The 20,591-nt window shown below is 41.8% G+C and overlaps 1 protein-coding gene across 1 annotated transcript; it reads left to right on the forward strand.

Annotated features, from left to right (window-relative positions):
* The first annotated feature begins 3,098 nt into the window (after positions 1 to 3,098).
* Positions 3,099 to 18,554, forward strand: LOC137517758 (cytochrome P450 7A1-like). The gene is made up of 6 exons (XM_068234785.1): positions 3,099 to 3,178; positions 6,430 to 6,670; positions 9,206 to 9,816; positions 10,367 to 10,497; positions 12,803 to 12,981; positions 18,244 to 18,554. The coding sequence occupies exons 1-6, from the start codon at positions 3,099 to 3,101 to the stop codon at positions 18,541 to 18,543; spliced, it is 1,542 nt and encodes a 513-aa protein (XP_068090886.1). The 3' UTR covers positions 18,544 to 18,554.
* Positions 18,555 to 20,591: the final 2,037 nt, after the last annotated feature.

The following is a 20,591-nucleotide window of genomic DNA, read 5'->3' on the forward strand; positions in this document are numbered from 1 at the left end:
CGTGACTTCTACGGTCCCCGACCTCTTGAACACAACATGTGATTCTGATTTTTAATACGATCGGATTTTTAATTTCGATTAAAAAAGTACTACATGCTGCTATGTTTTTTTGGCAAGAGGCCTTATAGGGAGAATTTATGAAGTAGGAGCAAACGGCTGCCCTGACCCTCCGTGTAGAACAAGGGGACCCTTTGAAAGTCCATCATTAACTGGGGATCTCATTGATAATTATGTGCTTATTATAAATGATTAAAATTTATTTATGAAATCATCCACCCTATCCCTCAAACACACTGCCTGGGTGTCACCTTCTGCTCCTCTCTTCAAAGCCTTCTATTAGTGCCCACTACAGGTTTCCGTCCATCACTAAACTGCGGTGTGTGGCACAGTGTCAGACTGGGAGCTGGAAAAGCTGAGGAAATCCACTTGCTGGCCAAGCAGCAGTAATCATGTGTTGCTGCTCACTGTGAAGACTTACTGCAGGTTTCTATTGGGAGTGATAATACAGGGTTTCTGCTGCTTGGCCAGCAGGTGGATTTCCTTATTTTTTTCACCTCCCAGTCAGACACTGGTTTGACACTAAAGACGTTTGTCAAATAAACATGCTCCTATACAGAGTCTGCTGGTGGTATGTGGACCTCCATCCACAACCAGCACTGACTGAAAACTTCCAGTCCTAGACATCAACTTGTCTTGATGTGACAACTACTGGGGAAGGGCACATAGGCCAAAAGGATTGAGTGAGAAGTAAAGAATAAAGACAGAAATCTGTGTGTGGGATGTGTCCAATAAAATATCTATTTTCTGCTTTCCATTGACCCTTTTGTGTACAACGGTTTGGATTTAACATAAGGCATTGTAGGCATGTGCCTACAGGCACCTAATTGCGGAAAAGTGGCTCCCTCCCCAAGTGCCTCCCTCCTGCCTTACCTGTGCAGAGTCCTGAGTGGAGTATAAATGAGAGGTTACCCAGGTCTCAGCATTCCACTGACCAGATCTCCCTTCAGTCGGGGGCACCTCTAGCTACTTAATACTGAGGATAGCTCTGGTTACCTAATACTAAGGGGTATCTGTAGGTACCTATGTTGGGCAAAGGAAGTAAGTGAGAAGTGACAGCCGGGACAGCCAGCACACTTGCGGTGCAGCTTCAGGGGTTTGTAAGTTCAAGGAGGCCAAAGTCTAGGGTACCAGGACATATGTGCCTATAGGCTCCTGTGATGTAAATCCGGGTCGGTGGGCAAGCATCACATTGTGAAGTGCTCAAGCAACCAGGGCTGTATTAACCATAGGGACAAAAGGGGCAAGTGTCCCAGGCTCACCGGTCCATGTGAGCCCACCTTTGTCCAAATGGCAAGCAGCCACCCTACACACATGCATGCCTGACAGAGGGAAATTGGATGTGATAGCTGAAGAAAATTGCACACCAACACTACATCATCAAGTAAATATTTAAGATCCACTTCCCTGGAGGCGTTATTCTGCTTTGGAGGGAAGAGCACATGCAGGCAACACTAGTTATCAGAGGGACATATCAGTGGCGCTAGTTATCTTTAGGACATGTTGGTGTCTCTGGTTTTCAGAGGAGCATATTAGTGACTAATTATCAGGGGGATATAGTAGCAACACTTGTTACTGGATGCTCATGTAATCAGGACATATTGTTGGCACTTGTTATTGGGGAACATCATTGAAGTATTTTATTGGGAATACATACTGGTGACGTCACATTTCCAAAATAAATTAAAAGACAAACATATTTCCTTTGTGATGACCCAGACCCCCCCACCCCCAAACACACACACACGCGCGCACACACACACACACACACACACACACACACACACACACACACACACACACACACACCTGCATTTTCATCACAACCGTTTTACTGTGAAATTAATAGGTCCTATAGAGGTAAGATGTGTTGCCAAACCCTCAGGGAGCAATATGAAACTGAGTGATGGATGTACAACCCTGTATTCAAAAGCAGCTAGGGAAAAATGCAGGTCCACAAACCCACTTTAGCAGTTTTTTTAAATTTTAAATCATTGTAACATATACCTCCTAAGAATAAGGCCTGGGATCCACTACAGACCACTGATTGCAATCGCTCAGCGTTTTTGCTAGTGTCCACTCGCAGTAGAGTGGAGTCCAATCAGGTCCACTCTACAGCGCAGATGACTCCACTCTACTGCGCAGATGACCCTGTGCAGTAGAGTGGACCTGATTGGGCTTAGTAATTTCTGCCAGAGCCCATTGGAAAGCCGCTGCTGCGTCTGCGCTGGAGCCTCAAAGGTAAATATTGTTATGTGCTGCTGTGCCTGCGCAGTGCTTGTCTGGGAATTTGCAGAGGAGCCTGCGCTGGATCTCTGAGGCTACAGAGGACAGGGAAAGCCTCATTAAGATCCTGAGGCTCCCCCCCCCCCAAGGTAAATACCCCATAGGGCCACTTTGTTTTGTTATTGAAGTGCAATTTCTAGTGAAATGGTGCAGGCAGAACAATTGCGATTTGGCCAAATCCCTATCACTCAATTGGTCTAACCTCAATCCACTTTCATTGACAAAGTGATTTTTGAAAACACTCATAATCGCCGGCGATCTGGAAGTGCTCTAGCGGGTCCTAGGCCTTATGTTTCTCATTGTTTCTTCGCAGATTCATATACAAATCATGTTTTTGTGGTTCTTTCCTAGTGCTACTAACGTGTGCAGAGATGCTGGGGTAGATGAGAGAGCACTGATGCACACTGCTCAAAACATGTTCTCCAGTAACTGCTGAACTTTAACTATAGGCGCTAGATAGTGAACTTGCATGAGATTCCTGAACACGTCCCACTGGCCTTCAAATTATCTACTATCTCCTTAATAACCTATATTTTTTTTTATTTTCAAAGATACCTGATCAGGAGCACAGATTTGAATCAATGCTATTCTTTGGCTGAGAAGTTAATCAATGCCTTTTATGGCTACTAGAGTTCAAAAGATAAAATCCCCATATTCTTCCTATGGTTATATAAGTGGAGGTGACTTTCCTGCTTATGAGCATTGATCCTAGCGCATAACTAAGTGAGCTCTTACTTGTGAAGCCACCTGATACGATGCTGACAGTATCACTGATCTGGGCACTGGTTGTGCTTCTTTGCTGTTTTCTATGGCTTGCTGTTGGAATTAGGAAAAGGTAAGGGAATTTTCTTGAGGGACTTTTAGGTTAATATTCTATTGCATTGGTATTGTCTTAGTATCCTCTCTGTGTCTGCCTTCTGGGTTGTTAAATTAATTATTTTCCCTATGCAGTGTCTTCTAGGTCAGTTAGACATTGGGGCACATACAGATATATTTTTAAAAAATGTGGAGCTCTGTGCATTAACTACAGAGCTTGGTTTTAGGTTCCTTTTAAAGCTAGTAGCCAGCTCTGCTCAGCATTGTATAATGAAATACTTCCAGTCACAGGTGTTCTGTTGCTGTTCGTTAGAGACAAGTTATTGCTGATTGCTGTTGGCTGTGATATATGAACACATTGGGGGGCTTTTTGCTTATACTATCGCAGTGTTTCCCAACCCTGTCCTCAAGGCCCGGCCACCAACACTGCATGTTTTGTGGAAATACACAGAGGCAGTTAATCAGTTCTGCAGAGACACTAATTACCCTGTCTGTGATTGTGTGTGGCTTCCTGCAAAACATCTACTGTTGGTGGGCATTGAGGACAGGGTTGGGGAACTCTGCTATAGAGTACCCAAGCAGCTCAGGGTGACCCAGAACCACTAGGAGAGTATAGGGGACTAAAACAGAACAAAGCTCTCCTACTAAAAAGCATGGCTCAGTGTAATTTGCCTTCTCAAAACAGTAGGTATTTGCAAGAATTCAGCTTTAAAGTGGACCTGAACTCTTGCACAGGGCAGAAGGATAGTATAGAGAAATGCACCCTGTATGTATTTAGAGAGTTCAGCCTGTCTAATTTCCCCTCATCTGTGAATTAGACAGGCTAATGGATCAAGTTGTATTTTTATCATTCAGCTTTGTCACTGACTGCCACGGAGCTAATAGGTTGTTAACAATATGTCTGCTTCCATGAAAGCCGTAAGTAGACACACTGCAGATTTATTGCAGGATTTGTATCAGCTGTAACAAATAAAAGTTTTTCTTAAAAGGTTATTATGATGGTGCTTATCTTTTAGAGCAGAGATGAAGTTCTGAGTTCAGGTCCGCATTACCCACAATGCATCACTACGGAATATGCAGATTATCTCTTTATGCCCCTGTAGCCAAGCTTACATCCAGAACCACTGGTGCATAGCAAGCCTATAGCTTATACTTTTACTGAGCCACATCATCCCAACATGCAGACAGCCTGTTTCAAACTTTTTGGTCCTATGATTAGTAAAATATCTAACAATATTTACCACATAGATAGCAAGTACAACCCGTGCATGGGATTACATTCTATGTTCCTATAGTGTTTGTAGTAGCAGACTATAATCAGCATCCACGTTGTGCAGTTCAATACTTCCGATCTGGTAATGAGGGGTATTCATTTGCTGGTAATTAAACTCAAAATTTCTATACATTCCATTAAAGGCATTTGAATAAGAGGTAATTTATTCAAGTTAATTTAACTGGCAAACTGATTAAAGCGGTATTGTCACCATAAAAATCAAATTTCAACAGCAACTGGTCTGAGTGTATTAAGTGATAAAGATGCTACTCCTGTATTCAAAACTTGCAAAACTTTTTCTGCTGTTATGGTTTGGAGTTATGACATACTTTAGGATCACTGGCCCTGGTGCCAAACAGTGCCAAAGAGTTGAATGCTGGGAGTTCTTTTAATCTATAATATATTCCTCCTCTTCCATGTATTTCCCTGCCTTGCTGCTTATCAGAAACTCCCTCTGATTACTTGTGTTTACAAGCAAGGCTGAGGTGACTCAGTGATTGGATGTGTAAACAAAAAAAGACAGTGAAGTTGCTAGTATACACCTCAGTGGGAGTGTCTGAAGACTCTGGGAGGAGGGCAGCTAATGAATACACAATGAGCAAGAGAAGGGGGGGGGGGAGAACAAGAGTCAGGAAGGATATGATGTCAGCATTAGCTTGGCAAAATGGCCACTGCCTGCAATAGGATTTTCTGCTTTTTCCTTTGTAAAATTCACAGGAATCATTACGTGGATAGCACAATACATCTGTTATGTAAGTAGTAGTAGTATTTATCTACTTATATATGTGTTTTTTATTTCTAGGTTAGCATGGGTGTCGCTTGTTCTTTAATGGAGAACACCATAATATAATAATCTGCTTTTAAAGCCTGCTAAAACACTATCTTATCCTTTGTTTAATGCTCCTAAGTAGTGGAAGCTGCTAATGTCAAAAATAGGGACAATTGAAATGTGAGGGACATGGAGGTTACCATATTTTTTCATTTTAAAAAATACCAGTTGCCTGGCTGTCCTGTGTTGTTGAAAATGAAATAAATATGGCAGCCTCCATATCCCTTTTACTTATGTTTCCAATTAAGCTGTAAAAGTCACAGGAGATTACATTTTTGTGACTTCATGGAAATCTTGATGCATGCTGTATGCATCTTGGCAGCAGCTGATTGGCCCAATTTCAAGCTGCTTACAAACTACAACTAAATTGACTTTATGCCAGAAAAAGTTACAGTTCATTGATCATCTCTAGGGGTCATGTGACCACAACTTACAACTGGTGTCTTTGGCCTCTCAAACTCGAGGTCGACAGCATACCGGCCTGCTGAGTCACCTCTCCCAGTATTGAGTGAGAGAGGGTTTATCCTGGAGTGCTCCAGCCACAATGACCATAGTTAGAGCAAAAATAATGGCATTTATTATTATTTTTAACATTAGCAGCTACCGCCACCTTTGAAAGTGGGGGGCCAGTAATATAAAATAATTATTGGAATTGGTCTATATCTAAAACAATAAAATTTTTGAACTTTTGTTGTTGGCCTGATCAGATGTGTGATGGTCTACATAGATGGGTTGTCTTTAGGTTGCCATTGATGGAATGGTTCATGTATTTCTCATGTGCCTCTGAGGAAGGGGTCATGAAACCACGAAACATACATTAGGATCGTTGCTTACGAGAAGTTCAGGCAGCATAACGGCTGACATCTTTTATACGGGAGTTTTTATTTTTTGAGGACACACCATTTTTTTTACATTGCCAATTAAAAGCTATCTTTTGTTGACCAAACATTGATTTTGTCCTGTAAATGCCATTTGTGTGTTCTGCACTGTTTCTTTAGTATGCCATTGCCAAATAAATGTTTAACATGCAGGGGGATTACAGGAATTAATAAAGAACAGTTTACACCAAGCTATGTGAGAATTGGTAGTGAATATGTAGTGTGATACAAGTCTTACAAATAAATAACAACTAATGGGTGGCTGTATATGGCTGTTTATGTCATTTTAGGGAGCCAGGTGAGCCGCCCTTGGAAAATGGATACATTCCTTATTTCGGATGCGCATTACAGTTTGGGGCGAACCCTCTTGAGTTTCTCCGATCTCGACAAAAGAAACTTGGTCCCGTCTTCACCTGCAAGATTGCTGGAAACTTTGTGCATTTTGTCACCGATGGTATTGCTTTCAGCTCTGTGATGAAGCACGGGCGATACTTCGATTGGATGAAGTTCCACTATACAACAGCTGCCAAGGTACTACTTAATGTGCACATGTAAAAAGGGCGCACGGAAAATGTGGGTGCATGGTGAAGCCAAGAACTGGCTCACCTTGCCGTGGCAAATTTCCCGATGGCGTTAATTACTATTCACTCTCCAAGGCATCGTACAGAGGGGGTAAGGCGCAATTCGGCTTCCAGCTACTGCTGGTGGCCAAATTGTGGTGTTTTTATAGCAATTTGGGCTCTATTTGGGCTGCCAGCCCCCGAATTACTCACTGAGCTCCACTTTAGCTGTAATTCAGATTGCTGACTACGGCAGCGCCCAAATGTGCTCGGCCGCATGGCGCTCCTTTTTACCTCTCTCGCTAGTTAATACACTGTAACTATTGCTTTTCAATATATGTATGTTCTTTATTTATATGGGGCTGAATATTATGCAGCAATTCACAGAATATATTGGTGAATTTGCATCAAATACCCTGAAGACCTTATTTTAGAGTAAGGTAAATTTGGAGGGCTGGGCTATCAGCTAAAGTTTTTGCATTGTGAGAGGAAATCAGTACACCTGGAGGAAGCCCAGTCAAGCTCAAGATGTACTAGCTCCACTCAGAACGATTCTGTTCACGGTTCAAATTGCAAACGTTCTAACCACTGCACCTTTGTGCTTTTAATGAGTGAGTGTAAATATGTTGTACCTACTGTAATATTAGCCTGGTAGTGACTGTCAGTACCAGTGAAGGCTCAGCCATTAAATCTGAGTATGGGAAATTTTAGTGCAATTATTTGGGCACCGTGCTTTCTGGCACTTAAAAAACTTTCATTAAAAGTAACTTGAAATCTTAGCCTAACAGCAACTATTAATCTTAATATTCTCATCTCTAACTTTTACCTCAGCTGAATGCCTAACCCCAACATTTACAATCACCCTAATACTCAATAGTCATTGTCAATGGCCTAGCTAAGGAGTTATTGACCTCCCCCCCCCCCCATTCCTTTATACATAACAGTTGATATGGCGCACCAAAACCTGCCAAGGACAACCACAGTGTCAGAGGTGCAGGAAGCAAGAAGGGGATGGGAAACAGTTTGCGAAGGATTTCTACTATTCAAATAATCTATAGAAGGGATCATTACCAGCACAGGACCAATAGAGAGCTAATACTGCTCTGGCCAAAGGGCCCCAATGCGGTTGCAACCTCTGCACCCCTATTGCTATGCCATTGAATTAATCATGCTAACACTAAAACCTTTTTTTTCACTATCTTGCTAGTAATGTTGGGTTCTGAAACTTTCTGAAACATCTCACCATTGTTCCAAAAATAATGATGCCCATATCATTGTTCCAAAATCTCAGTCTAGGTTACTGAGACATACCATATGGAATGAACATTATACAGAACTTAGTTTGGATAATTTATTTATTTTTAAGGGTTTTTTTTCTTAATAGTTTTGTGGTTGCACATAAATTTGTAAATCAGTATTATGATGAGGACCCAGTCAGGTAGATCAGGCTTTCTCAACCAGGGTTCCCTGGAATCCCAGGGTTCCTTGAGTACTCTGCAGGGGTTCCTTGGCATCTTCCCACTTCGTGGTGATGGGGTAGAGATGGGCCGAACGGTTTGCCAGCGAACAGTTCCAGGCGAACTTTAGGTGGTTTGCGTCCGAATGCGAATGCGAACTTTCCCGGAAGTTTGGTTCGCCCCTATAGTGCACCATTAGGGTCAACTTTGACCCTCTACATCACAGTCAGCAGGCCCGTTGTAGCCAATCAAGCTACACTATCTCCTGGAGCCACCCCACCCCTTCTTTACTATTTACTGTTGCTAAACCTAACCCTATTCTCACACATAGCCCTCCCTCTGCCTATGCCTAAACCTAACTGGTCCTCCACCAATGCTAAAAAACCTAACCTACACCCCCCCCCCCCCCCCCCACCATGGCTAACCCTAACCACAAACCTGCCAATTATCGTGCTTATCGCTTTAAACTACAAATACCAGGCACCAAAGTGTACATAGTGGACAGCCCTGGCGCCCAAACTTCCTTCATTTACCAATATTAATGTGGGCGCCCACAGGGCACCCACACTTGTGCGGCACCGCTGGTGCTCAAATGTCCTGTTTCCAGGATTATACTAATATGTTCTATGACGTTATTGCTAAATATTTTAAATTGTGATCAAGTCCAAATTTATGGCATGGAAATAGTAAAACTATTAGCATATATGCTCACTAACAAGGCCCACTTTTGTTGGTTTCTATAATTATGTAGATATATATTTATGCATATATTATTGGATGTACAGTATATTTATTAATGTACGTTGTGCAGCGCTACAGAAGATGTTGTCGCAACAGAAATAATAAAAAAAATAATAATATTTACTTTGATTACTTTAATATTCCTCAAGGGGTTAGAAGCTGAATGAGAAAGAAGCTGACTTTTTGCTTTAGCTGGCAAAGGCAGCTATTTTTCCATTGCAAAACATGTTTTTTTGGTCTCAAACTGGCTTGATGCTATTATCAACATAAATAAGTAAAATTGAATCTTTTTTTTTTTGTTATGCTAGGCTTTTGGGCACACCAGCATGAACCCTGAAGATGGCAACACTACAGAGAATATCAATGAAACATTTGCAAAAACATTGCAAGGAGATGCGCTGGAGGCTCTCATTCCCACCATGTCAGACAACCTTCTACAGACCATGCTGCACGTGACTGCAACCAGAGGAAATAACAATGAATGGTTAACTGACGGTGTCTTTGCCTTCTGTTACCGCGTGATGTTTGAATCCGGCTACTTGACCATCTTTGGCAAAAAGTTGAGCACAAAAGGCGATGAGAACCTCGCGAGAAGAGAAGCAGAAAGTGCCCTGATTCTTTGTGCCCTTGAACACTTCAAACAGTTTGACAAGGTCTTCCCTGCCCTTGTAGCAGGCGTGCCAATTCAGTTTTTTAAAACAGCGTACAAATCCAGGCAAACGCTGACCCAAGAACTTCTTCAGGATAATATCAGAAAAAGGAACAACCTTTCGGAACTTGTCCTCCACAGAATGTTTATGAATGACACTGTGAGCAGCATTAACGAACAAGATAAAGCCAAGACCCACGTGGGCCTCCTCTGGGCATCCCAAGCTAACACACTGCCAGCAACATTCTGGGCCATCTACCAGCTTATTAGGTAAAGTCTTAACTAGTAGTAGACTCATTGTACATTAAAGAGAGACTGAAGCAAAAAAAAATTATGATATAATGAATTGGTTGTGTAGTACGGATAATTACTAGAACATTAGTAGAAAATAAAATATTATCATATTTTTATTTTTTAGCTAGTGTTTTTTTATAACATTGCATCATTCTCTAATATTTTCAGTTTACGCACTACTCAACATTTTAAATGTTTTTACAGAGCAGGCAAGTGAACTATTGACCAGTTGAGATAACAGGCTTCAGAAAACAGAGCTCTCTGCGACTTTGAAAGTAGTGGAGCTCAATGGCTCTTTTGCATAACAACTGTAGTTTTTTAACTCTTCCTGTACTGGAAACACTATTAGACTTATGTCTCTGCTCCTAAAATTTTATTTCTTAGCTGTACTACACATCCAAATCATTATATCATATATTTTTTTTTTTGCTTCAGTGTCTCTTTAAATTGCTTCATTTTATACAAAATGCTTATGTTTGAATAGATCAGATCTAATATACAGACTTTAAAAAAAAAAATTCTATAGGTGCCCAAAAGCAATGAAAGCTGCCACTGAGGAAGTCCAACAGGTGTTGAAGAACTCCAATCAAAAAGTGACTTTTGATGGCAAATGCATTTCTCTAACTCGGCAACAACTGGATGACATGCATGTTTTAGGTATGTTTAAGAGTCAATACCCTTAGACTGCCATGGACCTCCATTGGTGTTCTTTGTTTTAGCATCCGTACAAAAATGTATTTTAGCACAAAAGTACTTCAGCCCACAGCAGACGTCAATACGCGTTTTTAATTCTTCATATTCATGTGCCACAGATGTCTAAAAGGTGTTTAGTTCAAAGTTTTGTCTGCAAAGTGCTAACTTTCTACTTTACTTGAAATATGCATATAATTTGAAGATGATGCAGAATTATGCAAATCTTACTGCAAAACTAAGAAGCTTGAAAATGGACAGCAACGCTTTTACTGCAAGATTTGATTAGTCCATTTTACAATAGATTTTCATAATAATTAGCATAGTTCTGTATCATAATAATTCATGTAATTCTCAATCATCTCAAATTTATTTGCACCTCATGTACGCCCCTATCGACTGATGTGGACTTTGGTACATGTAGCTTTGGGAGAGATATCTAATAAACACAATTCAAACATAGCTGGGATGTTAAATATTAGCTGCCAGTCTAAGGGTTAAGGCTCTGGATAGTATAGAGCCTCCCAGTTCCTTTGCCTCACTTGTCGTTGGAGCACCCTCCCCGTTTGCAGCTATTTGACCTGCTTGGTCAAAAAGCTGTCTGGAACTCCTCGGGCAACCTTCAGAACTATTTGCGACCCTGAGTTGTACTGAGGATGAGTGCAATCGAACTGCGCATTCACAAGTCCAAACTGGGGACGGCGCTGCAGCCTGCAACGATGGGCCAAATGGAGGAATGGGAAGGCTCTATACCTTTTTGGCTGAGAGAGCTATAAACACCACATATTATAAAATGTATATCTGTGAGAGCCACACAATATGTTCGAAACTGTGAAAGTGGCCATGCGCAGCAGAGGGCTGTCCCTGTTGCCATGGTGATGTGTATACAGTTGATCTGCTGGGCAGCGGAAGTGTCAGACACGTCTTCAGCTATTTTGGATTTTAGCAACATCAGCAATTTCCCAGAGAGCCAGACAGGAGACATACCGACTAACAGCTTGTACAATTAGCTAGCTGACTTGAGGGTTGATTCACTTTGTAGGAGGAGATCCCCGCACATTGGCCCTATAGGCTTCCTGTCAAGTGGCAGGTAGCCTATTGGGCCAATCAAAGTGTGGGCATCTTGTCCTAAAAAGTCACTGGACCTAACAGGGTCCACAGAGGGACAACTGAAGCAGCTGTTCGTTTTGGGGTAGCACAAGTAAGTTAGTAGTGCATGCTACAGCAGTAGCGTGCCTACTTTTGAAAATTCTACTTGCACTGCCACACTAAGCTACGCTGCTTGAGTAGTGTCGCTTAGTGAATCAACCCCTACTGATTTTATGTGAGCCAGATGTAGCCATCAAAAGAGCCACATCTGGCTCCCGAGCCATAGGCTCCCTACCCCTGCTCTATACTATCCAGAGCCTCTCCCCTACTTAGGTAAGTATCAAACCTGAAATGAGTTTCCTCAGTTCGGCATGAAATCTATCCTGAATCAGCCTAACAACACTGCCTCAGCCACCTGCCTTGCCGGCCCACAACTGTAAAATGTCCCCACCCCATGCAGTGTAAAATCTCACCTGTCCCGCTGGTGTGACTTACGTCCTCATCTGCCATCAACCCCGTGTCTGCCGTTACGATGAGCACCACTACTTGGTGCCCCGTGTACCACTTGGGGCTTCACGCGACTGGTGCCAAACGAGGGTGACAGCAAAGGTGACCAGGAGTCGCGCCAGTGGGACAGGTGAGAATTTACACCACACACAGACACTAGAGAGAAGGGGGGGGGGGCATTTTCCACTTTGGGGGAAAGGAGTCAGGGGCACATCGCTTAAGTCGGTCGTCGCAATATCACATGCCTTTGCCATCCAGTACCCAATCGATCACATTGGACCAAGAGATTTTATGCTCGATCAATACATTCGACCATTTATAGGACTGAAATCAATTGAATCATCGATTAGGCATGCTAGTTGCGACATGCCTAATCGATGATCCGATTTGATAAAATTATCGAATTTGATGGCTGATCAGGCCCAAAATCAGAAGATGTATGGGTACCTCAACTCTGATTTGACCTACCTGAACCTATAAAAAACAAGTTTATCTATTCGGATGGGCATTGTTCCATTTTTGCCTCCTCGGCTCAGTCACACAGGTACACAGCACTCCAGAGTTATTCTTTAGGATTTCCGAATTTCTACAGCAAGGAATTGTAATAAAAATGTATTATTTTCTTGGGAAAGAAGTGTAAATTGAGATTCTTGTGATCTGATTCTTCCATTAACAGAAAGTATCATTAAAGAATCCATGAGACTGTCAAGCGCATCACTGAATGTCAGAGTGGCAAAAGAGAACTTCTCTCTACAACTAGAGGATGCTGGGACTTTCAACATCCGAAAAGATGATATTGTTGCTTTATACCCACCAACGGTACATCAGGATCCTGAAATTTATGAAGATCCCCAGGTAAGATAGGTGGTGTTACAAGTAGTACAGAGTTTAGAAGATAGAGCATAAAGGGAACCTTAACTGAGAGGGATATGGATGTTTCCTTTTAAACAATACCAGTTGGCAGTCCTGCCGATCTCTTTGGCTGAGGAAGTGCCTGAATCACACACCTGAAATAAGCATGCAGCTAATCCAGTCTGACTTCAGTCAGAGCAGCTGATCTGCACGCTTGTTGAGGGGCTGTGGCTAAAAGTATTAGAGGCCCAGGATCAGGAGGAGAGGAAGGCAACTGGTGTTATTTTAAAGGACACCCAAGATGAAAATAAACTAATGAAATAAACAATTGTATCTTTCATCCTCCTACTAAAATGACTTTTTAAGATATTCTATAGTTTTATTTTATATTTAAATCTACTTTTTAACCACTTAAGGACCACAGGCTTACACCCTCCTAGTGACCAGGCTATTTTTTACAATTCAGGCCACTGCAGCATTCATAGCTCGCGGCAGGGCCATACAAATCATCACACAAATGATTTTTCCCCCTTTTCTTGCCAGCAACAGAGCTTTCCGTTGGTGGCAATTAATTGCTGCTGAATCGTTGTTTTTTTTTATCTATCTATATAAAATCGGATGTATGTGTCTATGTGTGTATGTATGTGTGTGTGTATGTATGTGTTTATGTATGTGTGTATGTATGTGTATATGTGCCGCGATCACTCGAAAACGCCTTGACTGATTTGAACGAAACTTGGTATACAGATCCCTTACTACCTGGGATGATATGTTCTGGGGGTCTCGTAGCCCCCCTGCACAGCTGGGCGGAGCTACAAACAGCAAATCAGATTTCACCCATTCATGTCAATGGAAAAAATGTAAAAGACTGCCATTCTCACAGTAATCAAGCCATAGTCCCCACACTTGGCACAGTTGGTTACTTGGTGACTGAGGTTACAAATCCAGGAAAAGTGGGCGGAGCATAAAACAGCCAATCAAATTTCAGCCATTCATTTTAAATGGGAAAATGCAAACTGCAGCCATTCTTACACTGTTAATCGCAGGGTTCTCAAACTTGGCACACTTGGTCACTGGGTGACTGGGATTATTATACAGGAAAGTGGGTGGAGTCTACAACAGCCAAAACAAAATTCACCTATTGATTGTCAAGGGGAATATTTAAACTGCTGCCATTCTTACACTGTTAATGGTAGAGGCTTCAAACTTGCTACAGTCGATTATTGGGTGACTGGGATCCAAATTCACTAAAGGGGCGTGGCCACAAACAGCCAATTAGATCTCCTTGGTGGATAAACTTCTTCCATTCACACATTTTTTATGCCAGGAGCCTGAAAGCTCACAAACTTGGTCATTGAGCGACTGTGTGTAAAGGTTAAAAAAAGTGGCCGGAGCCAAAAACAAATTTTACTGGGAAAATGTAAACTGCAGCCATTCTTACACCATTAATGCCAGAGTTCTCAAACTTTGCACAGTTGGTCACTGCGTGAATGAGATTAAGATTTTGGAAAGTGGGTGGAGCCTACAACAGCCAATAAAAAATCACTGTTTGATTTTCAAAGAGAATATTTAAACCATTCTTATACAGTTAATAGTAGATGCCTCAAACCTGGTACAGTTGGTGACTGGGTGACTGGGGTTCAAATTCAGAAAGGGGGCAGAGCCACAAACAGCCAATCAGATTTGTTTATTTTTCAATGGGAATATACAAAGTATTGATACCAAGGACCCCAAAGCTGATAAACGTGGTAATTGAGTGACTGTATGTCAAGGTTAGAAAAAGTGGGCGGTGCCAACAACCTAATTTTTTACATGGCAGGGTTCCCAAACTTGACACAATTGGCCAATGGGTGACTGGGATTATTATTCAGAAATGTAGGTGGAGCCTACAACAGCCAATCAAAATTCACCTATTGCTTTTCAAGGGGAATATTTACATTGCTACCATTCTTACACTCTTAATGGCAGAGGCCTCAAACCTGATACAGTCAGTCATTGGGTGAGTGGTGTCCAAATTCACTAAAGGGGGTAGGGTCACAAACAGCCAATTAGATTTGTTAGATTGATTTCAGCCATTCTGTTTTTGGCAGGGTTCTCAAAATTGACACAGATGGCCACTTGGTGACTGTGTGGGATTAATATTTAGGAAAGTGGGTGGAGCCTACAGCAGCCAATCAAAATTCACCTTTTGATTTTCAAAGGTAATATTTACATTGCTGTTATCCATACCCTCTTAATGGCAGAGGCCTCAAATCTGGTGCAGTCAGTCACTGGGAGACTGTCAGTCTGGGGTTTAAATTCTGAAAAGGGAGCGGGCAAAAACCAGCTAATCGGATTTGTTTAATTTCAATGGGAAAATGCAACTTATTGATGCCAAAGACCCCACAGCTCATAAACTTAGTTATTGAATGACTGTATGTCTAAATTATAAATAGTAGGCAGAGCCAAAAACAACTAACTTTTTACATGGGAAAATATAAATTGCAGCCATTCTTACACTGTTAATGGCAGGGTTCTCAAACTTGACACAGTTTGTCACTGGGTGACCGGGATTAATATTCAGAAAAGTAGGTGGAGCCTACAAGAGCCAATCAAAATTCACCTATTGATTTTCAAAGGGAATGTTGAAACTGCTGCCATTTAAACACTGTTAATGGCAGAGGCCTCAAACCTGCTACAGTTGGTCATTAAGTGACTGGGGTTCAAATTCACTAAAGGGGCGGAGCCACAGCCAGATTTCTTTGCTGGATAAACTGTTTCCATTAGCACAATTTTGATGCCAGGAACCCGAAAGCTCACAAACTTGGTCAATAAGCAACTGTGTGTCAAGGATACAAAAACTGGGTGGAGTCAAAAACAGATTTTTCTGGGGAAATGTAAACTGCAGCCCTTCTTCACTCTTAATGGCAGGGTTCTCAAACTTTGCACAGCTGGTTACTGGATGACTGGGATTAATATTCAGGGAAACGGGTGGAGCCTAAAAAAGCCAATCAAAATTCACCTGTTGATTTTTAAGGGAAATTATAAAATTGATGACATTTTTGCACTGTTAATGGTACAAGCCTCAAACCTGATACAGTTGGCCATTGAGTCACTGGGGTTCAAATTCAGAAAAGGGGTCAGAGCTACAAACAACCAATCAGATTTGTTTCATTTCACTGGCAAAATACAAATTATTAATGCCAAGGATCCCAAAGCTCACAAACATGGTTATTGAGTGGTTGTGTGTCCAAGTTACAAAAAGTGTCAGAGCCAAAATCAAATTTCACTGGGAAAATATAAACTGCAGCCATTCTTTCACCATTAATGGCAGGGTCATTACCTGGGAAAATGTAAACTGCAACCCTTCTTCACTGTTAATGGCAGGGGTCTCAAACTTTGCCCAGATGGTCACTGGGTGACTGAGATTAATATTAAGTAAAGTGGTGGAGCCTATAATAGCCAATCAAAATTCACCTGTTGATTTTCAAGGGGAATATTTAAATTTCTGCCATTTTTACACTGGTAATATCAGATGCCTCAAACCTGCTACAGTTGGTCATTGGGTGACTGGGGTTCAAATGCTGTAGAGGGGCGCAGCCACAAACAGCCAATCTGATGAGTTTAATTTCTATGGGAATATACAAATTATTGATGCCAAAGACCCCAAAGCTCACAAACTTGGTCATTGAGTGTTTGTGCGTTAGAGTTAGAAAAAGTGGGTGGATCCAAAACCAGTCAAATACATACATGGGCAACCCCGGGTCATCAGTGGGTGGAGACAAATACAAATTTCACAGTGAATGTAAACTGAAGCCATTCTTACACTGTTAATGGTAGGGTTCTTAAACTTAGCTCAGATGGTGACTGGGATTAATATTCAGAGAAGTGGATGGAGCCTACAAAAGTAAATCAAACTTCACCTATTGCTTTTTAAGGGGAATATTGAATTGCTGCCATTCTTGCACTGTTAATGGCACAGGCCTCGAACCTGGTACAGTTGGTCATTGGGTGACTGGGGTTCAAATTCACAAAAAGGGGTGGAGCCACAAACAGCCAATCAGATTTTTTTCTTTCCAATGCAAATTATTGATGCTAAAGACCGCAAAGCTCACAAACTTGGACATTGAGTAATTGTGTGTGTGTTAGAAAATGTGGGCGGAGCCAACACCCACCAAATAAATACCCGGGCAATGCCGGGCAATCAGCTAGTTATTAATATAAACACTGCTTTTTTTCAAATAAAATAGTCTATTTCCAGTTTCCATTTACACTGTAGTCTGACCCAGTCCTGCCTCAGACCTGATGTCTAACCCTTTCAGGCAGAGAAAGAAAAAAAGGAACACAGCATAGTTATTTGTGTGCTAGGCACTGTACATACACATGTCTATCTCATCATGTCACATGTCACCTTGGGTATTCTTTAAAAGGAAAAATCCATATTCTTCTCAGTTTAGGTTTCCTTTAAAGTTAGTTGTAAATAAGTATATACTCTTTTCAAGTACATATTTTATGACCTGTTACAGGCATGATGGACAATTTGCTGTTTGGGGGGATTTTTGAGGGATGTTACTACTACTGATTTTGTCTGCCTTTTGCAAGGTTTCCCTGTTCTTGGCCCCACTTGTCTTCAGAAGCTACAAACAATTGTTCTATTCTGTAATTATGTTTGAGTTTTTAGGGGTATAACTAGAAAACCACAGGGGCCCCCAGCAAAACTAAGATGGGGCACTCTCCCTAGGACCCAATCATCTCCCCCCCAAGTTTGCAAGTATTTTACTCCCTTATTATCTTGCAAGTTTGCCCAGTAACCCCCTCCCATTAGAACAACCCCCCCCCCCGCACCTCCTCCACGCATCCACACATTGCAGAGGTGCACAGTGGAGTATTATACTGTACCTGCTCCAGCACTGCATATCAAATGATCAAGAGCTAGAGGTATGCTGCATCCAGCGTCCAGCTGCCAGGAAGAAGTGAGGAGGCCCATCGCAATACTGCAGCAGATAAATAAAATTCTCCACTGTGGAACTCTTCAGAAGTGGTTAGAGGAATTGTCCCCAGGAGATAAAAACCCTAGTTATGCCTCTGGCAACAGTTCGCCTTCTGAGTGCAGTACAGATATGCTAGTCTGCAGCCACCTTGGTCAAAAACTATATACATATAAACAGATGTGATTTATTGCTGGATTTATTTGCACCTTGTCATTGCTCTTTTTCCCTGCTTTATCAATATACTAATATATGTGCTCCTGTGTTTATGTGTCTTCTTATGTGTTTTCTTTGTTAGACATTTAAGTATGATCGCTTTCTGGATGAAAATGGAAAAGAAAAGACCAACTTTTACCTCAGAGGAAAGAAACTGAAGTATTATTATATACCCTTTGGGTCAGGAAAAACCAAGTGTCCTGGACGCCAGTTTGCGGTCTATGAGATAAAGCTGTTAATGGCCTTGATGATTTGTTACTTTGAGGCAGAGCTTGTTGATAAAAATGGCAAGGTACCACCAATAGACCAGTCCAGGGCAGGCCTGGGCATTCTACAGCCAACCTATGATGTGAACTTCAGATACCGCCTAAAAACTCAGTAAATGTGTTGAATATCTGATGCCTTCTGTAAATTGTGTAGATAGTTTTGAAACTTGTCTAATAAACCTAGTGTAAATGTTAACTATTATGTGTAGCTATATAATGTGTTTTATCTATGAATCATCTTGTAAATATCGAGGAAGCATACCAAGTAGCTCTGTTCCCTGCAAACTTTGAGCTTAAGTATTATCTTTCAGCTTACATTTGTCTCCACTGCATTTGTCCAGAAAGCCATTTCTTTAAAGGTACATTATTCAATGCATGGACACCCATGGTCCATTCCATAATGTTCAAATTCAGGATCCTTAATAATGAAATCCGAATGATGCCAAACCCCATGTTTCAGCACCCAAGCTAGTGGACAAGGTCTAGAGCAGGGCTTTTCAACCTCTCCACTAATTGTACCACCTTTATCGCATAAAACTTTTCAAGTACCATCAATGTGCCTGTACAGTAGATTGGGCTCGACCGGGCTCCGCTGTTTCCGCCGAGTTGAAAGCCGCTACTGTGCATTCGCGCACGCCAACAAGGAGATCTTTGGGGGGTCCCAGCGCTGGATCCCCTCTACTGAGGAGAAAGAAGGAAGCGTCTTCATGATTCAGAGGCTTCCCTCTTCTGAGGTAAGTACCCCCCAGGTGCACTTTTTCTCTTACAGGTATACTTTAAGAAAAGTGTGTGTGTGTGTGTGTGTGGGGGGGGGGGCAGGAAGTATTTGTGGGTATAAGGGTTAAAATTAGATTGCTAGCCTACAGGTTGCATTAGTAGTGAGCGAGGGGGGCTGAACTTTGTGGAGGACCAAGACAAGCAGCAGATGGGCAATTAAGTGGCAGGCACACCTGACATGTACCACCTGGGCAACAGCAAAGTACCACTGGTGGTACGCGTACCACAGGTTGAAAAGCCATGGTCTAGAGGTTGTAGCCCACGTCGTGCTTCACGTGACTTTGATGCTTTCTCCTGCCATGCTGAAAGGAGAAAGCATTGGAGTCATATGAACCACAAGTAAGTGAACTTCCTGTGACCCTGTCCTCTGCTTTGGGTGCTGAAGTGCGGTGTGTGGTTAAATTCGTGTTTACAAATGCAGGATCCAGAATGCGAACACCAACGCTACCAGTCCATAGCAACCCTGACCCCATCCATTGCAATGAATGAAGCTGTGCACAAAAACACACGCAGCAGTACAATATCACATTGCACACCAGACACCATGTTAGTGGGAAGGCCAAACATTATTTCTGTGCAAAATCTGATGTTCTTTTATATTGAACAGTATGCACAATGCACCGCATAGTGGGATGAGCCCTAAAGCTGGTCTCCTGGTAGCCACTGAGCCTTTCTGCAAAATGGGGTGGAATAATATAACTAGAACAGGGTTGTCCAACTCAAGCACTCAAAGCATATGTCAATTTTACTGCTCTGTGATGGTCAGAACTCTTTAACTTAGCTAACCACACTTAACCTTATGCAATTATGCTTGTTAATTAGAGCAACACTACATGGTTTGTGAAAATCCTGACTATTGTGGATCAGAGATGGGTAATGTGCCGTAGGTAATACTGATCCTAACTACTTCAGATTCACTGCTTCACTCAAGAAAGAGAACAAAAAACTGACCAGAAGGCCAACATTAAAGTGTTTTTTCTTTGGACAACCAAACCAAGTGTACTTATCTTCCCAGTATTCTTTTGTATAGTCGTTGTATTAACTATCTAGTACTACCTATAACACTACAGTATTAAACTGGAACTCTAGGCATACATTGAATTCAAGCTCTCACATGTATCTGCCATTTACATTATAAAAACAAAAATTGAATTCCCAGGATCACTGCAGTTTTGTCTCACCAAGTGCAATGAAACCACAAGTCAATATGTCAGCCAGGAGATTGATCTCTTTTGTAGGGCTTCTAAAGACCTCAAGTCTGTTTTCAGACACACCCCTGTTAGGACTGTAGAGTTAAGCTAGGTACACACGATACCATTTTCAGGCAGATTTACCTGCCAGATCGATTTTTTCCAACATTTCCGATCTGAATTTCGATCAATTTCCA

The sequence above is a fragment of the Hyperolius riggenbachi genome, chromosome 5 (assembly GCF_040937935.1).
Source record: "Hyperolius riggenbachi isolate aHypRig1 chromosome 5, aHypRig1.pri, whole genome shotgun sequence".
In the NCBI taxonomy this organism is placed as follows: Eukaryota; Metazoa; Chordata; class Amphibia; order Anura; family Hyperoliidae; genus Hyperolius; species Hyperolius riggenbachi.

Bases quoted from the DNA above. Each gene is read 5' to 3' on its own strand.
- LOC137517758 (XM_068234785.1), top strand. From the start codon at position 3,099: ATGCTGACAGTATCACTGATCTGGGCACTGGTTGTGCTTCTTTGCTGT. The intron at 9,817-10,366 runs GTAAAGTCTTAA...AAAATTCTATAG, and splicing joins GCCATCTACCAGCTTATTAG to GTGCCCAAAAGCAATGAAAG. The intron at 10,498-12,802 runs GTATGTTTAAGA...TTCCATTAACAG, and splicing joins GGATGACATGCATGTTTTAG to AAAGTATCATTAAAGAATCC.